General features: G+C 36.1%; 1 protein-coding gene across 2 annotated transcripts in view; it reads left to right on the top strand.

The window, feature by feature from the left end:
* Positions 1-13844, top strand: part of dnah9 (dynein, axonemal, heavy chain 9) — a 123232-nt gene that overhangs the window by 28050 nt on the left and 81338 nt on the right. For both annotated transcript variants that reach the window (XM_051124665.1, XM_051124666.1), the window contains exons 27-30: positions 98-254; positions 2738-2842; positions 9693-9850; positions 11894-12032. In XM_051124665.1, the coding sequence (XP_050980622.1) occupies positions 98-254; positions 2738-2842; positions 9693-9850; positions 11894-12032 (559 nt within the window). The remainder of the gene's footprint in view (positions 1-97; positions 255-2737; positions 2843-9692; positions 9851-11893; positions 12033-13844) is intronic.

The raw sequence follows: 13844 nt of genomic DNA, 5'->3' as shown, positions 1-13844 counted from the left end.
TCACGAGCAAATACTTGAATTTGAAGAAGTCTGTATTTATGCAATTGAACATTTGTGATTGTTTTGCTGAAGTGTGTTTTTCTCGGTTCAAACACAGGTGTTACATCACTTTGACACAGTCGCTGCATCTCATCATGAGCGGAGCCCCAGCTGGTCCAGCCGGTACTGGGAAAACCGAGACCACCAAGGATCTGGGCCGAGCCCTAGGCATCATGGTCTACGTCTTCAACTGCTCCGAGCAGATGGACTACAAGGTGACGAGAACAGAGAATATGACAGGGTGTTGACATGGACTGTAAATGCTCTCGGGCTTTTCTTTATTGGGTTTTGCTGTTGTTGTATGTATTTGCCAGAGCTTACTTCCATAGCGTTTTACACAATACAGAATTGTTTCAAAGCAGCTTCACAGTAATACACAGGAAAATAACAGAATCAATGATGGAAATTTAAACAAATATGACAAATTTAAAAGCAGCTAGAGATCAATTTAGTGTTGATTCAGTTCAGTTCAATTCAGTAAGTATTCAATAAGTGTCAGTGTTGTAAAATGAACACTAACTCAGTTCAGCTGTAAAGCAGCTCTAGAAGACAATTCATGTCTTTCTTTTTTCAGTCGTGAAGAAATTATGTTTTTTGAAGAAAACATTTCAGGATTTCTCTCCATATAGTGGACTTGTGTGGTGCCCGTGAGTTTGAACTTCCAAAATGCAATTTCAGTGCCGCTTCAAAGGGCTCTAAACAATCTCAGCCGAGGAAGAAGGGTCTTATCTAGCGAAATGACTGGTTATTTTTTTTTAAAAATTGTAACAATTCTATACTTTTTAACCTTAAATGCTTAACTTGTCTAGCTCTGCGTTAAATCCAGTGTGTATTCCAGTTCAAGGGTAGGTCGAAAAAATCCTATCTCATTTTATCCTCCAACTTCAAAATTGTCCAACGTCAAAGTACCGACCCAGTGTTTACAAAGTGAACATGCGAAGAAGATCAAACGCTCTTTGCAAATAAAGGTAAAACAGTGATGTAGGATGATTTTGAAGTTGGAGAAAAAAAATAAGATGGGAGTTTTTCCACCTACCCTAACTAAGTTCACGCAGAGCTAGACAAGACGAGCATTTGAGGTTAGAAAGTATATAAATTGTAATTTTTTTTAAGAAAATTGCCAATCGTTTCGCTAGATAAGTCCCTTCTTTCTCGGCTGGGATCATTTAGAGCCTTTTGAAGCTGCATTTAAACTGCATTTTGGGAGTTCAAACTCGCGGGCACCATACAAGTCCACTATATGGAGAGAAATCCTAAAATGTTTTCCTCAAAAAACATAATTTCTTTATGACTGAAGAAAGACATGAACATCTTGGATGACAAGGGGGTGAGTACATTATCTGTAAATTTTAGTTCTGGAAGTGAACTTCTTTAAGATCAATTCATTTCAAGTTTTGTTCTCTTCCAATAGTGTTAGTGCAATCAAATTAATAATGCAGGATTACTTCATATGAAGTGTCTTTTAATCACCAATATAATAATATTTCAGCAATCATGTTGTGTGTTTTCTGTCAGCTGTTTAGAATTGGAAGTAGAACAAATCAGAAAACGAATCACTCTTTTGAACTACTTGAATGATCTGAAAGGTCTGAAATGGTTCACGATTCAATTTGATTCATTTGGACAGTTGACTCATGCACTGAATTGTTTGCAGTGGTTTCTCACACTGTAACTGGACTCTTTATTAGACAAAGAACAAAAATAGCACTGGACTCGGGTAATAACAATTATACAATTTATTTGTCTATCCATCTTATTTTTCCCGTAAGAGCAGACAAGGCCGTTTTTAAATTTTATGAGTCTGGCTTCCGGTCTCATCCGCATCCAGCTATTTTTAGCTGTACAAAACAGCTAATTTTGCTGCTTGATATTGCAAATTGGTGTGTCTTACCATATTATTTTAATGTATTATCTTAATTATGAACACAGTGGTGTGTAATGCAAACCAGTTCTTCAAACAAATTCTTCTCATTATTTCCTTATAGCGGCTAATGAACCGGAAGTCTCACCCATAGGCTTACTTCTGCGTTGAAGAATATAGTGGATAATAATATTGGGACTCGTTACTGATGAAAGGCACTCCTGGCAAGAGCAGTGCAGTGGTTTGCTGTTCCCAACATAACCAGTCTTGTTTTGATCAGAACAGCTTTTAATCAAGTTCACAGCGAGCTCCTAACTCCAAACTCACTCTACACCTCATGAGCGATTTCTTAATGTACTTCTCCCATCATGGGGTCCAGCAGATTAGTAAAGCTCTGATGACCGGCTTTATTTACATGTGAAGCCATGTCAGTATTCAGGCCTCATCAGTGCTCCATATAATAGAAACACAGTGTTCTTCTGCTGCGACTGCCACATCATGACTGCAGAGAGGTGAAGACGGCCTCAGGATCACAGACACCCGCAATCAATCCCCGGTCAGCTTTCATCACGTCTCAGCCAGAGCTGCAAACACACAGAGTGTTTAGAATATGAATGTGGGTTTGCAAATGCTGCTCATCGACCTGGAAAACGTCTGCTTAGCATTTGTTGTTCTTGTTTATGAGCTGGAATTTCAGCAGAGCAGGAACCGTGAGCTTGTTTCCAGAAAACAAAAGACGCTCGCATAATTTCACATGCTTCTGTTTGTTGCGATTGATGCTTTCCAGCGATGCACCCATAACTCTGTGCTTTCTCTCACTCTATCTGTTTCTCTCAGTCGTGTGGCAACATCTACAAAGGCCTGGCGCAAACCGGAGCCTGGGGCTGCTTCGATGAGTTCAACAGGATCTCTGTGGAGGTGCTTTCAGTGGTGGCGGTGCAGGTGAGTGACTTACACCCTGATGAATAAACAACAGTATGAATCGGACTTATGCCATTGGCTTAGAAACCTGCAAACTAGGGCTGTTTATTTTTTAATCTAATGAATTACATGATGCGGCAATTAAATAATTTAATTCACTGAAAAATATTCACACTAATCAGTTTTGACTGAGAAATTACCCCCAAAAGATCATTTGAAGCCATTATTGTGTTGAATAAGAAAAGCACTGAACAGACTTTATTTTTTAAGTAGCTTTAGAAAGAAATATTTTGATTTAACATAAATAATAATAATAAATGGATATTAATATATTTCATTATGTTGAAATACAAAATGAAATTTAAAGTAAAAGCATCAGTAGGTGGCGAGGAGTCACTGTCTTCATGAAACCTCCTGTTTCAGCACTGGTTAGTTCTCAACACAGTTTTTAAAAAATGCTGCAAAAGTGGGTGTGGTGTGGAGGGGGAAGAGGGTAGACAGACATCGCAGACAACTTCGTTTTTAGACATTTTCATTTCGCTCCCATTGAGTTAAAAACACAAATAAATGCACAGCCATTTGCATTCTGCATTAAAAACATATATGTGACCCTGGACCACAAAATCAGTCGTATGGGTACATTTTTTGAAACTGAGATTTATACATAGTCTGAAAGCGGAGTAAATAGCTTTGCGCTGATGTATGGTTTGTTATGATAGGACAATATTTGAAAATCTGGAATCTGAGGGGGCAAAAAATTATTGAGAATGTCACCTTTAAATTAAGTTCTAAGCAATGCATATTACTAATCAAAAATTAAGTTGTGATAAATTTATGGTAGGAAATATACAAAATATCATGGAACATAGTCTTTACTTAATATCCTAATGATTTTTGGCATAAAAGAATATAATCTATAATTTTGACCCATACTATGTAATTTTGGCTATTACTATAAATATACCTGTGCTACTTAAGACTAGTTTTGCCGTCCAGGGTCACATATATACGAACGTGCTGTTGCACCTCTAATAACTTTTAAGGCTTATTTTGTGCCGTTTATATAAGCCTTTTGATGGGTTGCGTCAAGGAGCTGTAAAAACTGCTTACACTCACCAAATGAATAAATCGCGTGTGATGAACTCTTACAAAGCAAAAAAATAAACACTCTCCTTTGATCCATGAACGATTGTCTCAGTTAATGTACGCAATCTCACAGTCTAAAGCATCTATCACAGCAAATCAGCACATGCTGTCATGAATAATTAAGTGAAGTGTCTTCTCATAGGATAAGAACACGCAGCCTCATGAATATTTATGAGACACCGATGCGTCATTGAAGTGCTAAAGTCCCTTGCCACGTTACAAACTGTGACGTCTGCACAATATAGATTTTAAACCCGGAAGATGAAAATAGCGCAAAAAAAGCTCAAAATGAACCTGTTCTCTCCAACTATTAATATTAACGATGCTAACAATTGTTGTCTATGTTGTGCAACACAAACACCTCTGCAAAAATCTAAGAAAAATACTCCAGGGTTTTATTACCATTTAATGAGTAAGTTATTGAATCGTTCACTCAACTGATTCATTCAAACAGCTGATTTGTTCAGAAACAAAACAAGTGACTGAATCACTCACTCAATTCATTCAAAATGAATCACTGACGTGTTGATCAGAGGCACTCAATTTCATTATGAAATCAATAAAACAGACAGTATTGATAATACTAGGGATGTGACGAGATCTCGTGGCACGAGATCTCGCGAGATCCGATATGTCTCGCGAGATCTGACTGTTCTCGCGAGAACATGACAATATCCTCGCAAAACATTTTGCAGTGTTTACATTAGAGCTGCATGATTAATCGTTAAAAGATCGCAATTTCTATTCAAACACCCACGCAATTGTACAACTGCACGTTTTAAAAAGTATTTTTCATTGAATCATTCATTCAGGAGATTCCCATAGCGAAACGATTATTAATTGAGACACTTACGTTTTTTTTTTGTTTTTGTTTAGGTTAATCTAATCTTTCTTTTCTTCAAAATTATGAGAATTGTGATCTCTAATTTATTGAAAAAAAAAATGTGATTTTCAATTTATCCAGAATCATGTATTGTAGCTTTAGTTTACATGTTTTTTACTGCATATAATTCATTAAAATAGAAGTTTAACTTCATAAAGTGCAAGTTCATATCAAAATGCAAATGCATTTTGAGTTTTTCAGTTGAATAAAATACTGTTTTTCCCTGTATTTCATAATTTAGGATTTTTTTTAAAAAAGTTGAAAAATCGCGTCTCGTCCTGTTCTCGTGAACTCAGTCTCCTGTCTCGTCTCGTCTCGTGGGATAAGCGTCTCGTCACACCCCTAGATAATACTGTGTCTGAACTGTGACAATATTAACTTCATGTTTATTGAACTGTTGTAAATCAATATCATGTTTGGAATGGAGCAAATATAAGAGGGTTGTTTATTTTTTAGTGCTCATATCTTGAATTTTAGGCTTGTTCTAATAGGCTTCATCACACAATGAGTCATCGTACTGTATCCTGTTCATCAGCAACTGCATCAATGTAAGATGATGGACAGGTCTGGACGGGGCATCTACATTAAATGCCTTAATCATTTTAATGAGTCATTTTTTCCATAATTAATCGTACCAAATTAACCCGATAAATCGACAGCCCTACTTGAAATGCAAAAAGGGAAAGTTTTTGGCTAAAAATAAAGCTAGAATGCATCAGGAAAACACTGCATGAGAAAAATTTAGCCTTTATTATTCACTCAACCGTTACATCAGCTGCTTATATGTCACACCATCTCATAATGCCGTGGCATCTGCTGTTTGCCATTGAGATTTTATGCCTTGCAATTCAGAGTTTACGCAGGGAAGCTGAAGCAGACGCACATACTGTAGTCGAATGAATCATCTTCATAACGCTGGCAGATGTAATTTGCTCACAATGGCTATTATGTTGAGGATGATGATGGCTGTGATTTTAAAGAGTTTGATGTGTAGCTGCTCGTTCATCCTGAGACGCATTTTGTTGTGATACAGTGTGATGGGTTTTAATGGCCAATTCTTGAAACTGTGCACTTTTTCCTTTGAAAGCGAGAAAGACTCGTCTGAAATGTCAGGACATTGAAAAGGTGTGATAAAAAATGAATTACCTTTTCTTTTGTAGTGTTTTCAGAGAGCAGCTGTCACGAAGAACAATTTACAGTGAATCAGAACATCAGAGTAATGATAGCGAGGCGTTTGTCAGGCCGCCTGACGGAAAGCGCCTGCCGTTTAGCCTTATCCTTTTTAAATAGGAGGATGTTTCTCTGGGATTTATTCCATTCAAATTGTATTCTCACAAAGACAGATAGAATCAATTTTCCGTTCGGTTAAGCTAAAACAAACAGAAGGGCCTCCAGATGTATCAATATTGAGACAAATTAACCAACTCCAGCACTCACCTTACCACCGCTCACCATGGGAGCGAAATAGATTTACAGAGGAGTGTCCCCAAATATCAGGCACTTCATTTTCATCTTTTTATTAATTACGAACAATCAAGCCAGGCAATTCATGGAATAGGAAACAAAAATGATCATTCTGTCCTCATTTACTCTCTTTCATGGTGCTCCAAACCTGTATTGATGCACGTACTTATGTGGAACACTAAAGATGATGTTTAAAAAGATGTCTGAGCTGCTCAGGTCCATACAATGGAAGTAAATAGGAACCAGGACAAAAACGTCATAAAAAAGAGGTTCATATAACTTTGAGGTCAAGTCTCTACAGAAGACAATGTCATTATTCAGATCAGTTCAGTTCTAGTTTTGTTCTCATCTAATAGTCAAATTGATAATAGGATTGAATGTTAAGTTTCTTTTAAACTTTAGAAGTGGGCAACATGACCAAAATCTTATATTATGATTTGAGTAATTTTATTTCACGGTAACAATATGTATTTATTACTTCTTTAAACGAGCTCTTTATATCAATAAGATATAAAAATAATTCAATTTTCCTTGATAAAACAATAACGAGTTTGATAAATGTCCAATATAATGTTTATTCGCCAAAAGTGGAACAAAACAGGGCTACTCATTTGAACCGCGATAATGAACGTAAATTTACATTTGCATCCTAATTCAAGCTACTACTACGGTCAGCTTAAGCTACTGTCAAATGTAAATGCATTTCTAAGAGAGGTTTATATATATATGTATATATTATTGCATCCTGCACTGCAAACTGTGCTGAAAACATGTCATCAAAGTCAGACAACAAAAACCTGTTTCATGATTTGAAACAATATCAGTCATTATAACACGAAGAAAGTAAGAAATTAATCTTATTATTAAGAAATTTATTTATTTTTTTTTAAGGACAAAAATTACTGGAAAAGACTTCAAAAATGTGAAGTATTTGTCATATTATAAAAGCAATTAATGGTCTGGTTTCTACAACTTTCACTTAGGAGCAAAAATCTGCCTTTAAACTTTTTTTTTAAGAAATACAAATTTTAAACTTATGATAATTATCGATATCGACTGATATGAAAATTGTATAGTTATTTTATTTGTTTATCTATTTTTTAGAGACCATTGAAATTTCTAAATTATTGTCCAAAAAAAAAAAAAAAAAAAAACTCAAGCTCATTGAAGACAAGTAAACAGTCACTGATTAAATAAGAATAAGAAATGTTATTACAAGTTCTCTCTTTTGTTGTTTGATTAATATGAATGACTGCTGTCACTTTAAGAGCTGCCCAGATCTAATATACTGTTAAACATGTGTTTTCTTTCTCAGCTGTTTGCTTTCACTTAAGACCTAAATTACTGTGTTTATGAGGAGACTTGCAAAGACAAGCATTTTGACACATAAAAGTGTGTATTTAACTGTTCAAGGCTTATAAAGCGGCAAAAATAACTTTTTTTCAACACTTTTGCACCTTGCTCGGAAATAGTCCTTCGGACAGCATGCGCCTGTGGTGAAATGACTTCTCTTTTGCTGCCGATTGTGTTTTCAGTTAAAATCACTTGTTTTTAAACCACAGTGCTTAAAAATGTTTGCAAACGGTATGTTTTTGTGACCACGTAGTATGGCAACATAACGTGAGCTTGTAACCGCGATAGAGACAAATCCGCGATAGTCCAAAATCTCCACCAGTTGACAAATTTCTACCGTTTAATCGAGTCTACCAGTATATCACCCATGTCTTGCTGCTTACTTGGTCACCATTCACATTCATTGTATGGAAAAGAACAGCTTGGTCATTCTGGTAAGCATCTGCTTTTGAGTTCCACAGAACAAAGTCATATACAGATGGCCTGGCATGAAAATGTCAATAAGGATAACTGAATTGTCATTTTTGAGTACCCTAACCCTCTAATATTTCCCAGTAATTTCCACTCTCGTGTCCCGGTCACCCTCTCAGGTTGTTCTGCTGTTTCAGCTCTTAATGCACGCCTGTGCTTGGCTTAGCTGCTCTGCTATAGAACAGCATGTAAAATTCATGAAGGCAGTGTATAGTGTGGGGTTTGGAGTTCACATAAGGCCATGGCAGAGTAAAGCCTCATATCTTATTCCATCAGCTCTCAGCAATATGTGACTCACTCTTAATGTTATATGTCAGTGTTTATCTGCTAGCGGCCTGAACTCTATCAGACTGTGTCTTCAGTGCTGCGAGCGGCTGATTCATTGCTGTTTCAGACACTAAACCCATCCTCACGCCCTGTTGACAGGTTAACCGTTCACTGTAATCCAATTAGATCTTTTTTTGATTGTCGCTTCATAAAATATTCCATTAAAGCGCAGCCTGCCTGTATCCTGATCTAGTGTTCGTGCTGCCTGTTCCTCTCTCTCACACACTGACCAGTGGCTAATATGAATTTCTAATATGAAATTCAATTTGATTGTTTCATCAAGGTCAGTGGAGGGGATGAAAGGAACAAGGATTTGCCATTTAAACACGTTTAAGTCCTAGTAAGACATGCCTCTTGTACTGTAGTTATAGAGCGCAACTGTGATCACTCATTTGTCAGTAGACTTGTTTCTGGAAGGATTTTTCACATTTATTTTCTCCATAGGGATTTATAAAATTCATAAATCAAAACTTTAAGCCATTAATCAAACCAAACATCTCTGCATTGCTAGAAAAGTCACAATATTAGCTTGATTTGCAAAAAAAGAATATGAAAATTCCTCCTCATGAAGCATAAGTGATACTGTAGTAATAATAATGCAACTTTAAAATAGATTTTATTGATTAGAAGTACCGTTTTAAGTTTTTGTTGTTGTTAATATATGTATATTAGAAGTTTTCAGAAGTTTTTGTCAATTTAGTTTTTAATTTAATGTTTTTGTTCTTTACGTTTAGCATTTTCTGTTTCTTCTCTTCTTGCCGGTTTTTGTTTGTGTAGATTTCATCTGTCATTTTGTATGTACATGCAATATAAGTTTGTTTTTTAATTTATATTGCAAAGCTTTTCAGCAGCTTTTCGCTTGCATTGTAATGCTTGATTTTAGTAAGCGGTTTTGCCTCGGTTTAGTTTTTCCATACTAACATTGACTTCTCTGTTAAAAACATCTCTCTGTTAAACACAGTGCAGTCAGTGTGATTTCATCTTCATTACGGCTTCATCAGGTGTTTAAATCATCACTAACAATCTCAGAACTCATGGTCGATCTCTCTTTATTGTTTATTGTTAGTAAGAAGGTAAATGAGATTTCAGAACTCCCTGTTGTGTTCTTTGTGCTCTCTTGTGTTGATTTACTTGTGCTGATCTCACTTGCTCATTGGTGCTTAAGTGCAACTAACTAACTATATTCTGTTCCATTTACATTTCTATTGCTGATGTGTGATTCATCAGGTCAAAAGTATTCAAGATGCTATTCGAGACAAGAAGAAGAGGTTTAACTTCATGGGCGAGGATGTGAACCTAGTCCCGTCGGTGGGCATCTTTATCACCATGAACCCGGGCTATGCCGGCAGGACAGAGTTGCCGGAAAATCTCAAGGCTCTCTTCAGGTGCGCTGCAGATTTGCATTCCATTAGTGCCATTTGCACTTAAAGGCGAATTCTGCCATTTTAAATATCAGCATTGGCATCCTGGTTATAGGGAGATTGGATGCACCTGTGCTTGTTTATTACACCAATTTACAAGTTTAAAATGATTTTTTGCATTTCAAACAATAACTAACTTTTTTCCCGTTAGATCTTTTTCCCTCTGTAGAGTCAGCATTCATAAACACATTTTTAATTTGACTGTCTATAGTTTATTTGTGGCTGCATTCAAACATAATACATATTCATAAACATTAGGCTCTCAAACACAGATGTTTCTTCAGCCAGGTGTTGTTCTCCATCAGATGAACACTTACAACCAATGCAGGTTATTTTCATTACCATAAAGGTTGAAAGTATCAGCCTATAGTTTTACACTGACTGATAGACAGATGTTTTCAATATTATATTATATTATATTATATTATGCATCAGGCTGGTATCACTGCCATTAGGAGACCAGTGACGGTCAAAAATAAACGTGTTGCACTTTATTCTGATAGACCACTTTAGACATGCTACTAACTACAAGTTACATGTCAACTAGCAGTCATTAGAGTATTTAGTAGCCATGTGCTAAATATGTTAGAAATGTACTTAAAACTTGTTAGATACATTTTAGAAACATGCTAACATAATGTTCAAACATACCAGCACCATGCTAACAATTCTAAACATGTTAGAAACATGCTAACATAGTGTTAAAATTAAAACATACTAGCAAATGCCAATTCATGTTAGCCATGTGTTAAACATGTTAGAAATGTGCTAGCATAGTGTTAAAACATGCTAGCAACTTGCAAAAATGCTAACAAAATGTGTTAAACATGTCACAAACATGCTAGCATATTGTTAAAATGTGTTAGATACATGCTAGAAACATGCTGACACAGTGTTAAAACATGTTAGACACATGTTACAAGCATGTTAATGTATGTTACTAACAAGCTAAGTGTTAACAAAATTAAAACATACTAGCAAACGCCAGTTCATGTTAGCCATGCGCTAAACATGTTAGAAACATACTAGCATAGTATTAAAACATGCTATCAACATTCAAGAATGCTAATTCATACTAGCCATGGGTTAAACATATTAGAAATATGCTAGCAATGTGTTAAAACCTTCCCATGGTAAAAATGCTAAACATGTTAGAAGCATGTTAGCATTATTGTTAAAGCATATTAGATACATGTTAAAAACATGCTAACATAGAGTTAAAACAAGTTACATACGTGTTAGAAACATGCTAACATAATGTTAAAACATGCTAACATTATGCTAAAAGTGTAAACATGTTAGAAACATGTTAGCATAGTGTTAAAGCATGTTAGATACATGCCAGAAACATGCTAACATAGTTTTAAAATATGCTAGCACATGCTAAAAATGTTACAAACATGTTAACATATTGTTAAAACTTGTTAGATACGCTACAGATGTTAATGTATGTTACCAACAAGCTAAGTGTTAACAAAATTAAAACATACTAGCAAATGCCAATTCATGTTAGTCATGTGCCAAACATGTTACAAACATACTAGCATAGTGTTAAAACATGTTAGCAACATGCTAACATTGTGTTAAAACATGCCAGCACCATGCTAAAAATGTTAAAAACATTCTAACATATTGTTAAAACATGTTAGATACATGTTAGAAAGATGTTAATGTATGTTACCAACATGTTAAGTGTTAGCAAATTAAAACGTAGCAAATGTTAGTTGTGTTAAACATGTTAGAAAAATGCTAGCAACATGCTAATTTATATTATCAATGTGCTAAAAGATGTTGGCCATGTGGTTAATCATGAAACCAATATTTTAAATCATGTTAGCAAGTTGTTAAATTATGATAGTAACATGCTAAGAGATGTCAAAGTGTTAAGTGTTAAAGTCTGTCTGCTTTTGCCATGTGTAAATATAGTCAGTTACTGTGTGAGAGGCCTGATCTGCATGTATGCTGCGTTCAATTCAATCATGATGTTGTTTCGTTGTGTTTCTGCAGGCCGTGTGCGATGGTGGTGCCAGATTTCGAGCTCATCTGTGAGATCATGCTGGTGGCCGAGGGTTTCATCGAGGCTCGACTTCTGGCCAGAAAGTTCATCACTCTCTATCAGCTGTGCAAAGAACTGCTCTCCAAACAGGTTCAGACATCTCACACTATCGCTCCAGTGCAGTTAGCAGCTGCTTCACATTAAGGCTTTGACTTGTTTAGCCAGAGCAGTGTTTCAGCCGTTTGTTTTTTCTGTCACTGGGATTTGATTTGATCACAATGTTATGAGGCTCCCAATTGCTTTCTAATAAAAACGTTGTCAGTCCTGCTATCATACTGCTGTTACTTTATAAATAGTTTTTATGTACATCAGATACAGGCTGTAAAATATGAATGTGAAAGTGAGAATTCAAAGTTTCGGCTGCAGTAGCTGCATTGATTTTAAGTCTCTTTGTCCTTCTCTTCTTGTTTTAGGTCAAACTTGTTTTCCTGTGTCTTTCTCTCTCAGGATAACTATGACTAGGAACATCCTAATTCATGTTAGCAACATTTTAAAACGTTAACCATGTGCTAAACATGTTACAAACATGGCATCATGTTTGTAACATGTTAAAACATGCTAGTAGCATGCTCAAATTTTAATTATGTTAGAAACATGCTATCACAGTGTTAAAACAAACATGCATGTTAGAAATGTTAGCAACCCTGGTGAAAAAAACAGCATATGCTGGTAGGTATGTTTTGATGCTGGCTTATGCTGGTCCTTTTCTGGTTTATGCTGGTTCTTGACCAGCAACATGACCAGCATAAACTAGCAAATGACCAGCATAAACCAGCTAAGGACCAGCTTAAACCAGCATCAAAACATACCTACCTGTTGGCTTTTTCACCAGGGAAATGCTAATTCATGCTATCCATGTGTTAAATGTGTTAGAAAAATGCTAGCATAGTGTTAAAACATGTTAGAAACATGCCATCACAGTGTTAAAATATGGTAGCAACATGCTAAAAATGTTAGCAAAATGCTAATTCATGCTAGCCATATGTTAAACATGTTAGAATGCCAGCACCCTGGTGAAAAAAAACAGCATATGCTGGTAGGTATGTTTTGATGCTGGGATGCTGGTCCTTTGCTGGTTTTTGCTGGTCCTTAGCTGGTTTATGCTGGTCCTTTGCTGGTTCATGCTGGTCCTCGACCAGCAACATGACCAGCAAAAACCAGCAAAGGACCAGCTTAAACCAGCATCAAAACCTACCTAACCAGCATATGCTGGTTTTTTCACCAGGGCATTGTGTTAAAACAACTATCAACATGCTAAAAAAGTTGTACATTATAGAAACATGCTATCACAGTGTTAAAACATTTTAACAACATGTAAAATAAGGGTAGAAGCATGCTAATTCATGCTAGTCATGTGTTAAACATCAGAAAAAATGCTAGTATATTATTAAAACATGCAGCAACCAGAAGTAGCTGGTTTTAGCTGGTCTCCCAGCCTGGCCAGCTAAGACCAGCCTGGAAGTGCCCAAAACCCCTCTAAAACCAGCCTGCTGACCAGCTAAGACCAGCCTGGATGACCAGCTAGAACCAGCCAACCAGCTTAGGCTGGTTTTAGCTGTTTTTTTTTTTCAGCAGGGCCATGTTAGAAACATGCTATCCATGTGTTAAACATGTTAGAAAAATGCCAGCATAGTGTTAAAGCATGCTTGCAACATGCTAAAAATCCTGAAAATGTTAGAAACATGCTGGTATAGTGTTAAAACACGTTGCATATACGTTAGAAACATATTTTATTGGCTTTTTCGGACTTTTCTGAGTAAAACATTTAAACTTTCTGAAGTTATTTTGAACTTTCTGACCTGGCTATGTTAAGCCAATGGTAACATTTGTCATCAAATGTTCTTCATCTATTCATTAGTCAGGGTGTAACAGCAGTTCAGCTGCATTGATTCCACACAGTGA

The sequence above is a fragment of the Labeo rohita genome, chromosome 12, assembly GCF_022985175.1.
Source record: "Labeo rohita strain BAU-BD-2019 chromosome 12, IGBB_LRoh.1.0, whole genome shotgun sequence".
NCBI lineage: Eukaryota > Metazoa > Chordata > Actinopteri > Cypriniformes > Cyprinidae > Labeo > Labeo rohita.
This window is presented reverse-complemented; position numbering and strand designations above follow the sequence as displayed.